Raw genomic sequence first — 13,352 nt, 5'->3', positions numbered from 1 at the left:
CGAGAAACCTTAGTAAAACAAATTCTGCAATTCCTGCAAAACTGAGACAGCATGTTTGCTTTTTCCACTTTCTAACAGGAGCAGATAGGTTTTCACTGCATTAAATAACTTAGAATATCTTAGTACCAGTGACAGAATCCAATCCAAATTTCAGTGCAAGCCTGTGAGATCCTCCAAATTCAACCCATAGCTCCAGCCAGACCATTTCTAACCAGATACCAGACAAACCATGCTTGTACCTTCTCTTATGTCTTTGCTGTTTCTGTGCTCTCATTTGGAAATTCTTTTCTTTTATGACTAAATCCCTTTTGTCTAATTTTTTTTTAAGTCCATTTGAAAGCGCTTTTTCCCACCAAGGCTCCTCTGACCTCTTCAATGCAAATTGCCACTTTTGTTTCCTTCATGTGCTTGGAAAGAGTTGAATTCAGATTTAGGTCATGGGGATTTGAATCTTGGCTCTGTGAGTGTGAGTGCTGAACTTTAGAAAATAGATTTAATCTCTCTGAAAATCCCTGTCCTCATCAAACATCTACTTTACAAGGCCATTGTGAAAATCAAGTGAGAATTTACATGAACAGTTTAATATCTCATTATGCTATCAACATGGCCATTGGATCACACATTATATTTTCATCTGTTTCATGTATGCATGTCATTGCTCTAAATAGTAAGAAACTGGATATTTTTTATGTACTGTAATCTCTAACAAATAACATTTCCTAAACACTCTTTGAATACTACTTAAGTTCTCAAATGTACTCCCTTTTGGATTTCTTTATTTCTTTCCTTTCTCTGACATTAAAAACAAAATAACCAAATACTTCGTATAACCTGGTATGCCATCTGCACATTCATGCTGCAGTTGTAGATCATTTAACATGTGTGAAGTTCTGTGCTAGGTGAAAGTGAAACAGTCCTTTGCCCTTAGCAGTCGTTATCATTATGGAAACAAGCAAACCCTCACCATAGAGAATGATGATACGAACAACAGAAAGTTAGATATTAAACTTGACCTTGAAGGACAAGTCAGAGAAGCACCACAGAGAACATGGCATGTCTTATTTAGAAGAATTTCACCCTGAAGTGGCTTCAAAGATTGAAGATAGGGACACCCCACACTACTGAGAATAAAACCTCTTCCACCACACACATTACTGTAGAGAGAGAAAATCAGTTTTGTGAGATTTGATCTGAGAAAGCCATGGAGCATGAGAAACAGCAGCAGATAGGAGTAAATACCACTGGCTTTGGAGCTGGTCACACTTGGGGTTATCCCACTAAACAGTGGCCATGTTTATTTTTACATTTTTTATTGTCTATATTTAAGGTGTGCATGATTTAATATACGTATATGTGGTGAAATGCTTACTACATATGTACACCTATGTGCCCACAAAAATTAAAAATAAAAAAAATTTAAAAATGATTACTATAGTCAAATTGATGTATTGGTCTCTTACATGGGGTGTGTGTGTGTGTGGTGAGAACACTTGAAATCTGTCTTAGCAGATTCCTGATACACAATACAGTATTAATACCCATAGTCATGTTGTACCTTAGATCTTTAGCCTTATTCATCCTACGTAACTGTAACTTTGTCCCTTTTGGCCATCATCTCCCCATTTCCCCAGCCTCCTTGCCCTTGGTAAACACCATTCTACTCTCTGTATGTGTTCAACATTTTTGGATTCCACATATAAGCGAGATCAGTATGCAGTGTTTTTCTTTCTGTACTGGCTTATTTCACTTAGCATAACATTCTCAGGTTTATCCAGGCTTTAACAAATAGTGGCCATATTATTTTGTTCATTTTCTACTCTGCATCTGTCCTCAGAAGCAAATGAAATAATATCTACACGAAGGGTCATTGGAAGATTAAATAGACACATATATTAAGTACTGAGTAGGTGCTTGGTAAATAGTAAGTATATCATTTCATAGAAAGAAAAATATTGTACTGCTTATTCAGTTAACATAATCACTGAGATGTTATTATACAAAAATGTAATCGTAATTATTAAAATAGAATAAAATAATAATCTTACTTGGCATTTTTCACAACATTCTCCTAAGGCACATTGAAAACTTGCTTTGATTTTACATGTTTTAGCATCACAGCAAATACTGGTACATTCCTAAAAAATATGAGAAACAAATATAAATGCAACATTACTTTTTGGTCCCAGTTCAGCACAATTTGTAACATAATATATTCATCAGGCACATGTTACTTTCGTGAAGTTTGAATATGACTGTTTCAAAATTAAAGACAAAAAAATTATAAAGCCTGAAATTTTGGAGCAACTGATGGTTTGCTGTTTATCTCAGTTCCACTTACACCATTTTTCTATTAACTACTTGAATCCGTTTCCGATAATATTAAGGAAAGACCTTTTCTTTTTGGCAAAATATGAAGAAAAAAAACTAGTTCTTAAGATTTCTGTAATTATAGAACATAATTCCTTCAACTCATCAGTTATGTATATATCTAGCAGTAAATCCAGTTGCTAGAATATCTACTGAAAAGCTAAAGATATAGCTCTTTATCTAACTTTAATACTGAATTCAACTGTGTTTGAAGCAGAAGACTTTGACTTGGTCTCTGCTTTGTTTCAGAATCCTGCCTGCACAAGGTATTGGAGAAAGTCCTCCCTCAAAAATGGTCTCTGCAGCTGTCTAGATTCCCTTAGAAGAGTGATAGTTTTAGAGTTATAACATTTTAGGCTTAAAACTGTTGCCCTTAGTTCAAATATAATCATCAACCAGGACAGACTGTTTTTTCTCATAGAGTGAATAAATACATAATCAAATAAATAATCATACTTCAAAGTTACTGAAAGGCCAATACCCTGAAGGCTTGATACATTACTTATATTAAGCATTAATAACATGGAAGCAGAGGTCCTATTCAAAATCCCAGCTGCCCTGTGAATAGGGTCAAGACAGAACTTCTGATGGTAATAACCTCTGAGTCCCAAAGCTGGAAGGGCTACACCAGATCCCTGTGCTGGGTGGTCTTGGGTTTCAGAGCTGGAAACAGATACATTTGAAACTACATCCTGGCTCCTCCATTTGCCAGCCCAGTGACCTTGACCATCAAGCTATGTGTACTCTGAGCACTCCCACAGTGCTGTGTCAATGCTTGGTGAGTCACAGTCACGTAAGAAACTTAAAGTATTTCACTCAGAAAGGGAGAGAGGAGGACACAAAGCCCAAGTTAGTAAATAGGCCTTAAAAAAGGTATGAGGACCGAACACTGGGAGAAAAATTATCAATGTCTGTTCAGCAGTACAGGATTCCCTGTGAAAAAGATTTTCCTGGAAAATACCTCCAAATGGACATATCCAAAATGAGCAAAAAACCTACAGTGTTGTAGTGGACCACACCTTCTTTTAGAGTAGTTTATCTTCTTAGTGATAGAAAAACAACTAGATCGTTTTAGAAAGTAATTGGTGGTACCTCAGAAGTCCCACAATCACAGTCCTCTCCCATTTCCACCAACTGGTTCCCACAAATCGGGGTGGATATGATATCTGCACGCAATGGAGCATTGAAGAGGCAATTTGATAATTTATCTTGAAAAAACTTGTCGTAGCTGACACGGCTGCAGGAGCTGAAGTCTGTGGGTATATGGAAGCTGTGAAGATAAGGAAAAACATAGTCCTGCTTAGCATATGGGAAGCAGTATCTGAAATTCGGCACAATTACACCCACAGCCTGCCCCAAAAGACAAAATCCAATCCACTGGCCAACTGCTGATTTGTGAGCTCATTTCCATGCCTGAATTAACCCACTTGTGTGGACACAAACACTTCCAACTTCATGAGAAAATATAGACCTATTTCAAAATGTAGCATCCAAGCCACTTTTAATTTAAAAAATGACTCTGACTTCTCTGGATAATCTTAGATCATTTTGGGGTTGTGAAGTCCTACAGGTAGCAAAATAATATTGATTTACATGTCTCAGAATTCACTTTGCTTTAGAGGAATTCCTATTGATAGGATCTCTTCATCCCACATATAAAGATGAGGTTTAAAACTCATAATGGAGGAGAAAGATAACTTAAGCTCTGTAACTGACATGCAGCCATATGCTATTATGTGAAGGGGCTTTGGAGAATAACCCTAGCTTGAGTGGGTTGAGGGAGAAAATGAAAATAGAAAAGAGGAAATAAATAGTTTATAGAATGAGCTGTAGGAATAGAAAAGAGGACATGAATATATAAAAAAGATTGTGAGATTTTTAAAGATAAGATTGCTGAAAATTTTGCCTAAATCGGGGTAGGAATGTGTGATGTCTTTTCATAGACTGTCTTCATTGTCCTATAAGAAGTTTCTTCTTTAATTAGATTTTTATTCTAGAACCCTTTTCCGACCACCATCTATTTTGAACTTATGGAAAACCTAATAAATGCTAATAATTTTTCTGAAGCCAGGTCTTATATAGATAAGATGAGGATAAAATGATGAATTGCCCCCAGAGCAAAGAGACAGTATTTTTAAATTATGTCTTAGTTATTGAAAAATGTTACAGATAGATGAGGTGGCTTGGCACAAATGCACATTTATTTAATCACTCAAAAACTTGAACACGTTGTTGCAGATGACCTAGAGTAGTAGAGCCCAGTGTGGATCAAAACCAGGGCTACACAGCATGCCCCCAGAGAGCCTTACCTCAGTACTTTGTCCATCACACATCTTGTAGAAGGGCACTTGCAAGAATGGTTGTCATGAAACATTCCAAAGTTGTGGCCCATTTCATGGGCCATTGTCCCTGCAACTCTAAGAAGATTGTCACTGTGGTCCTAAGGTTATGAAAGAAGAAATAGATACTCTGATTTTCAAATGGGCTTACAATTTAGTCTACCTGTTCGTGCGCTCTGTCTCTCTGTTTCTTTCTCTCTCTGTGTGTGTCTGTGTCTCTCTCTTTCACACACACACACACACACACACAACTAAGTAGAACTGAATGCACGTCACAGTATGTATGGTCTGCCCTTTGCTCTGTGAGTAGGTTCCTATAATGAAGGAAATTGTTCCGGCTTTCCTTCCATGAAAGATGATGGCAAATTTACATCTACAATGATAAGAAATAAGAACTTTTTTTTTTAAGTGATCGATCTCCCTTCCCTATGACTTGTCTTTTAGAAGTCCTCGATGCTCGGCCATTAGGGATCTAAAATTGTTTGTCAACCTAGCACTTAGCTTTATTTGTATCTTTTTCAATTCCATTATTGCCAAGAGTAGACATGAGTCAGTTAAAAACCTCCGCCATTGCATGAAGTCTAGCCTATGGCTAACTTGATCACCAGACTGTTTCTGGTTTGAGGTGCTTGTATTCAACTCCGAGCTTGCAGATAAATTACAGCTTGCAGCTATAAATCATCCAGGAGCAGTAAAACAATGCAGGAGAATCATTGCTGGTTAAGGAGACAAGAATCTGCCAGTAACATCCACCTATAGAAGTCTGATTCTCTTATCTGCTTCATCTCAAAGAACTAGATGTAAAGTTTGATAAGGGACAGTACAAGATTGGCAAACAAGGCACAGCTGTGTAAGTTGGGAAGTCAATACTTACACTCTTTTATTCTTTCATTCTTTTGAGATGAATGTGGTAAACTCTCCTAGATAGCAATATGGACCTCTCCAAATGGGGAAAAATGCAAGCCAGAAAGCCCAAGAAAAATTAAAATGTGTTTAGAGACTTTTCAGATTGTGTATCTGACTTTCCTTTAAATTTATAATTTCTTTCTTTAAATAACTGTTTTCCTAAATTAAGTGATTTATGCCCTCGAATGACCTCCATTCTGTCTTCCCCCTCTCTAAATCCTACCTACTTTTTGAGGTCCATCTCTTTTTTTTTTTTTTTTTTTTTTTGAGATGGTGTCTTGCTCTTGTTGCCCAGGCTGCAGTGCAATGGTGCAGTCTCTGCTCACTGCAACCTCCACCTCCTGGGTTGAAGCGATTCTCCTCCTTCAGCCTTCCAAGTACCTGGAATTACAGGCGCCCACCACCACACCCAGCTACCTTTTTGTATTTTTAATAGAGACGGGGTTTTGCCATGTTGGCCAGGCTCGTCTTGAACTCCTGGCCTCAGGTGTTCCACCTGCCTCGGCCTCCCAAAATGCTGGGATTACAGGCTGACTTCCATCTTAATGCAACTTTTCTTGACCATGTTAATCTTTGTCAACACTCCTCTCTTATGAATTCCTAGCATTGTTTTCAATTCTGTAAAGTAGCACTAAGCAACCTACTATATGTTAGAACTGTTGCTTTAAGTAGGCAAGTTTCTTTTCCAATTTTATGACAAGCTATTTCAAGTTTGAAAATATGTACTTTACTACTTCTGCATATCCATGAAGCCTATTATGAATCCGGACTCAAAAGATACTAAGAACTATGTTAATTCCATTTCTACCTAGGATGTAGAAACCTGGAAAGAACATTTTTACACTAACAAGGACAAGGCAGATAGACAACTATAACTTCCCTTGAATCCACCAGTAAGTTTGGGTTACAGGTCATCCAAAGGTCTGTGAAAATATATTCAAAATGAAAGTACGATAAAGCCTTCCTTAGACAGACAAAACTGAAAGCATTTACTGTATTATAAGGAATGTTTTAAAAATGCCCTTGAAAGGACAAAACATATAATACTAGATAGAAATTAGGATTTTTATAGAGAAGTAAAAAGTGCTGAGAATGCAATAAAGTGATGGTAAATATAAAACTTTTTTAAAAATCCATTTTAAGTTCACAGGTACAAGTACAGGATTGTTACATAGGTAAACTGTGTCATGGGGGGTTGTTGTGCAAATGAAAACTATTTTTTTATTTTAAATTGCAATGAAAGATGGATCTCTAAAGCAGAACTAGTAATGTATTGTGTATTTTTGGTGATATGAAGTTAAACATATGATAATGGCACAGTAGATGGGAAGGAAGAGTTAGAGACATACTCTTAAGTCTGCACACGACATGTGCAGCAGTGTACAACTATTTCAAGGTAAACTGTTGGGTAGAGATGCATGATTAAATCCTCAAGTAACCATTGAAAACAGTGTTATCAATAAAAGCTAAAAATGGAGATAAACACAATTATTTTTAAAAACTTTTTTTTTTCCTTAAGGCCAAAAACCAAAGACTACATGGAATAGAAAACACCAAGAGGGAACATTTTTAGTTCAACAATGTCAATTATTATATTATATATAAATGATCTAAATTTAACAAATAAAAGACTGTTTGTCAGATTTGATGAAAAAGTCAAACCCAAGTACATACTATCTACCAGAAATCTTCTCTAAACATAAAGAAATACACAGATTGAAAAGTAAAGGATGTATTATCCTACATTAGTCACAAAATGTTGAAATAACCATAATAACCAACAAAATAGACTTCAAGGAATATTTTACAGATACATATTTCAGGATCCTGACACGATGAAAGGGTCAATTTTCCAAGAAGACATAAGAACTAGACTTATCTATACAACTATACGTATCTATCTAACAACAGAACTTCAAAAAACATGAACTAAAATCTTAGAGGACTGAAAGAAGAAACAGGCAAATTTATAATTATACTTGGTTACTTCAATGTTCTCTATCAATTAAAATTTAAATGACTCAAATAATACAATAAATTAACTTGACATGATTGACAATTAGAGAAAACACCATTCAGCCACAGGAGATAATTATTTTCTAGTTTATAGGAAGCACTGACCAGGATCAAACCTGAAAATAACTACAAATATTAAAATTCTATGAAGTATGTTCCCAAACCCAACAGAATTAAACAGAAAATCAACAATAGAAATTATTACAGCACACTTAAATGTATGAGTCAAAGAAGAGATTAAAAAATATTTTTGAACTAAACAAAAATAAAAGCACACATATCTAAATATCTTGCATAAGCAGTGCATGGTGGGAAATTTATAGCATTAAAGAATAAATTTGATGCAGAATGAGCAAAAGGATGGAAATAAAAACAGAAATCAATAAAATTGAGAGCAGAAAAACATAAAGAGCATCAATGAAATCAAACACTGCTTTTTTTTTTAAAGAAGATCAATAAACTAAGAAACCCCTAGCCAGACTGACCACAAAAGAGTACACACAATAATAATAATAGGAATGAGAGAGAGAGGATGTCATTACAATCTGCAAATATTGAATGAATAAAAAAGGATATTAACAACAGATTTTTGTCATCTTTAATAAACAGCTTTCTTTAAAGACATAAACTACCAATGTTCACTCAAGTAGGGATAGACCTGAATGGAAGAAATTAAATGTGTAGTTAAAAATCATTCCAAAATAAAACTCCAGTTCCATATGGTTTTACTCATGTATTGTATCAAACATTTTAGAAAGTAATAATACCGACTGTACTTCAATATTTCAGAAAACCAAACACGTGGAACCATATCCCAACTCATCCGTGGCTAACTTTACTATGATAATAAAACCTAAAAACACATATTACAGGAGAATAATATTACAGACCAATAATACTCATGAATATAGATGCAAAGACTCTAAAGATATATTAACAGGTTGAATTAAACAATATATTTAAAAGATAATGCATTATGACTATGCTGCGTTTACCCTGGAATGCAAAATTAGTTCAACATTTGAAATCAATGTTATTTACCATGTCAACAGACTAAAGGAGAAAAACTATCATGATCTTCTCTACAGATTTTTGAAAAAGCATTTGGTAACTGTAAATGATAGAACCAACAGTTTATCATCATACAAACCTGAACAATGCCAACAGAATGATAAGGAGAGCACATTGTAGACATAAACGCAAGACCCACAGTCGTTCCAGCAAGTTCTGTAGCTCTGCAAGAAAGGAATAAGTTGATAAAACAAATTATGCTTAGCTTTATTTTTATAGGCAATTCATCCAAAACTCTTAATGGTTAGCAGAAAAACTCACTGTGAACCATCACTCTCATATTTTTCTTCAGTTTTTGAATTTGCATAAGGCATTTTTCTATAGAATGGCTTTTGTATCACTTAAGATCCAAACACCTAGATATAATCATGTTGCATAGTTTCTGTTGCTTCTGATTATAACACTTTTCATTGTAAAATAGATCCCTTGTGAAGAAAAAGAAAGGCTTTTTTTGATCCTAATGTTTGTGTATATCTTCTTTTGATATTAGCATTACCACACATGCTTTGTTTTTATTTATATTTTATTCATGTATTTTTTAAATCATGTACTTTTGTTCTACATTAGCATTGTTTTAGCTATAGGAGGTTTAGAGATTGGGCACATTTTGAAAGCATTTGTATTATTGATCATTTATATTATTCACATAATTTTTATACTGGAGAAGGGTTGGAATCATTTGCACTTATGTAGATAATGTGTTTTATCTTTAGTAATTTTAATTTTCCTTTTTGGTTCCTTTTAATTTTTCTATTAATCTTTAGTAATTTCATGCTGTTTCCTTTTAGTTTCTTGGCTATCTGTACAAGATCCTGGCTCTTATTTGTATCTAGAAATTTGCAAAGTTTGCATCAAGTTTTTAATTTCCTTAGAAGATGCGTTTACATGGGAAATTGAACCTGTATTTTCCCATAAAACAATATTAAAAATAGAGAATATCAATTCTGCTATGTAAGTAAAATGAGAAAATTAGAAAGCCATCCAACTTTCCATTTCCTGCAGGTTTTATCTCTCTAATCTGATTTCAGATACTTATTTTAAAAATATATTTTACATTATGCATATTTAAAAGATTTACGATATCTGTATTCTCTTTTAAAATTATATCATAAAGTTATTTACACTTTATTCTACATTTTTGTGGTTTCAATTCTCCCCACTTGGCCATTTGCGAAAAATAACAATTCCTTTATTTTGGAGTTATCTATTTTGGTATATCTTTTAAGTGAATAGAGTATATTTTGACACTACCATTTTTACCTACTTATACCTAAATATCTTTTGTTAATTTGGTAAATGGTAAGACTTGAATTGCATAACTGGAAGAACAAATATTTCCTTTCATTGTATCTTTAATCTGTTTTCATTTTTTTCTGATCTCTTCAAGGAATGTATTCTTGGCATGTATCACCATTTATTTTTACCTATACATTTATCATCTCATCTATTATTTTTAACCTTCTACACTATTACTGTACAGTGATGGAATATTCAGCAATTTGTCTGGCTCTGGTGCCAGGCTGGTAAGAGTTCAAGTCCCTCACTACTTACCAGCTATGAGACCTTGGAAAGTCACTAAGCGCCCCCAACAAGAATGGGCTCTTGAGTCTAAAACTCACCTCTCTAAGTCAAGAAATTGTATCAGCTACTTTCCAAAGATGGCCCCCTAATGAACCAGCCTTGCAGTATTCTCAGCCTGAGCAGCGCCTTCCCCTTGAATCTGGATTGGCCCTACAAGTTACCCTTGATTAAGAGACTGTACCAGTAGTGACACCCTGTGACTTTTGTAGTTAGGTCATAAAAAACCTTGATGCAATATCTTGTGCATCTTGAAATGCTTATTCTGAGAAAAACTAGATACCTAATAATAAGTCCACCTACTCTAAGACAGCCATATGGAAGGAAGCTCAAGTTAGGCACATGAAAGGCGATATAGAGAGAGACATGACAACCAGACTCATTGTTTAAGCCAGATGAGCCCAGATGCCAGTTATATTAGTGAAGAAGCCTTATTTCAAGCCCAGAAATTCTGGGCTCATTTGTTACACAGTAACAGATGACTAGCACAGAAATATTAACTAATTCTGGCAGGACATAGTTCACTGATTTCCCATGAAATTCGTGGTTTTCTTGGGTAACAGACTCTCCAGTAACTTGAAGTCAATTCTTACTGCTTCCTTCTATCTAATTTCAACTAAATATTACCCAACTATCCAGCAGCATTTTCTTGACTCTTTTGAGGTACATGCTCCAGTCTCATAAAATTTACAGCCATTAGATTTATTTCCCATATTGTTCTTAACTGGTCATTTCAGCAGGAAGTAAATTAGGGAAAATGTGGGGTTACAATATAAAACTCAATTTTTCTTCTAATAATATCTTAGAGGTTTCTTCTAACTTGAGCCTAAAGTCAATCAGTTCTTTTTTAAACACTAAATCAAAAACTCTTTTACATAAACTTGTCTTTTCTTCTTGTATACCCAGTAAAAACAAATTTTTTGTGAATCATTGCTAAATATTTGGCCCTGTCTTTTCTTTGAAAAAAAGAGAATATTTGGATTCAAAATAAGTATATATTTGACATAGAATCCAAGTAAGTGCTTTATAAATGTCTACTCCCCTATGTGTATACCTCACTTTGCCAAGGCTCAGAAAAGCTACCACCGAATACCACATAGTGTGTGATGAAGGAAAATCTGTACGTACGTGATTAACTGAGCAATATCATGATGCTTTCTTCTCGAGAGAACACTCCCCCTCCACTTAGAAAGATTTTCCAAGGTGAAGCTTGCGTTTGGGGTTATCTTTATCTTATCCTTGTCAGTCCAGATTTCCATACCAACTAAGGCCACATGAGTATTGAGCTTTTTATAAAGCTGTCCAAACACAATATATGGCAAAGAATGACTTATAATGGTGATATCATTTTTAAACATTTTCTATGTATTTTATACTTTTAAACATTTATAACAGCAGTATATAAAAACCTTATTTACAAGCATATTTGTGAAACAGAATGTATCTATTATTTTGTAGACACTAAACCTCCCTTTCAGACCAAAAACAGATACACTAATATAGTTTAGGTCTGTAAACTCCTTTTTGTGGGGAAAAAGGGCCCTATTAAGACAAAATATTCCTCCTTGTGCTCCTAAGAAATACTTTAATTTTGTGTCAGTGGCCCATGATTATAGCTTCAGTTGCCTACATGTTTTTCAGTGCCCCTAGAGTCAGAATATTTGAGAATTTGCAAAGTTGGCTCAGTGCCAGTAGAGGCATTCGCAAAGTAACACGATACGATGAAATGTTGTACATTGATGCATTTACAATAAGCTAAGTAGTTGCTATAGTTTAAATGTTTGTGTCTCCTAAAATTTAAATATTGAAATCCTAAACCCCAAGGTGATGGTGCTATTAGAAAGTGGGCCCTTTGGGAGGTGATTAGGTCATGAGAGTGGAGCCTCGTGAATGAAATACTGGTTTTTCCCTTCCATCATTTAAAGGCACAGTGAGAAAGCAGATGACAATCTTCACCAGAAACCAAATTTTGGTGGAACTTGATTTGGTTCCTTCCCAGCCCCCAGAACTGTGAGCAGTAAGTTGCTGTCATTTATGAGCTACGCTGTTTATGTATTTTCAGACTGAGACAGTGGTCCTCTAATCTTAAACATAGATTGAACCAAATAACCCACAATGCATATGGGATAAACTTTAGAAATAATGAGTTAAGCTTATGACACAATATGCTTACTCCAAGGATAAAAGCTGAAATTACTACTATAGTTTCTAAAAGTGCACAGTGACAGACATTCTCACCAGCCACTTTCTGCTAAAAACCTTAAATATTTGTTTTTTAAAAAGATAGTTTGGTAAACAAGAAAAACCTTTGAAGAATGCAGTTACTGAAAGTGAAGTTAAAAATTCAGCCATGTTATCATCCTTCACTTGATTATTCCTTCAACCTCCTTGTTCCTTTCTTGCTTAATTTTACTCATCTCACAAAACTTCAATCCTGGTTAAAAGCAACTTGCCCCTACATGTCTCCTCCTTCTGCCCTTGAACACAAGGGAAAACACATCATTTTGATTGCTCACTTTAAAGCTGTGACTATTAACCTCAAGTAGTTCTTAACACTCTCCGGCAAAATTGCTGTATTTTAAAATTCCATTTACAAACTGTTTTCTGCACACCTTTTTTATACTCTTCTTTCTTAATAATTCCAACATTTTCTTTAAATCAGACTTTCACAGTTGTCCTTGCTTCCCCATTCACTGAGAGTTTAAGAGCAATCTGAAGGAAACGTCCATAAGCTCCCACCACCAGTCTATCTCCTCACCTATTCTTGTCCAAACTCCCCGCACCTCCCCATCTGCTATATGAATGAACAACCTCTGAGTGTAACGCCAGTTTCTCCACTCATGTACTAAATGCCTCATATCTCCTCAACTCGAGATTATTCCAACTATTCTTCTGTCTTTCCTACATTACCACTGTTTAGCCCTTCACAAATTATTCCCATCAGCATAGAAAATAAATTAGGTTTTTCACATATATTGACTATGGTAATCACTTCCCTATGTATATGTGTATCATATATTACGGCATTATGTTTTACAACAAAAAATTAGAGCATTTATAGGATACCACAAAGAG

General features: G+C 34.9%; 1 protein-coding gene across 1 annotated transcript in view; it reads right to left on the bottom strand.

The window, feature by feature from the left end:
• Positions 1 to 13,352, bottom strand: part of ADAM28 (ADAM metallopeptidase domain 28) — a 67,086-nt gene that overhangs the window by 19,443 nt on the left and 34,291 nt on the right. The window contains exons 9-13 of the mRNA XM_021665131.2: positions 11,406 to 11,575; positions 8,779 to 8,863; positions 4,677 to 4,807; positions 3,460 to 3,637; positions 2,046 to 2,135 (exon numbers count right to left, since the gene is read on the bottom strand). Coding sequence (XP_021520806.2) covers positions 2,046 to 2,135; positions 3,460 to 3,637; positions 4,677 to 4,807; positions 8,779 to 8,863; positions 11,406 to 11,575 — 654 coding nt within the window. The remainder of the gene's footprint in view (positions 1 to 2,045; positions 2,136 to 3,459; positions 3,638 to 4,676; positions 4,808 to 8,778; positions 8,864 to 11,405; positions 11,576 to 13,352) is intronic.

The sequence above is a fragment of the Aotus nancymaae genome, unplaced genomic scaffold (genome assembly GCF_030222135.1).
Source record: "Aotus nancymaae isolate 86718 unplaced genomic scaffold, 86718_ANA_hifiasm-v0.15.2.pri h1tg000079l, whole genome shotgun sequence".
Classification (NCBI taxonomy): Eukaryota; Metazoa; Chordata; class Mammalia; order Primates; family Aotidae; genus Aotus; species Aotus nancymaae.
The sequence above is the reverse complement of the archived record's forward strand: the minus strand, read 5'-3'. Positions and strand labels throughout refer to the sequence as shown.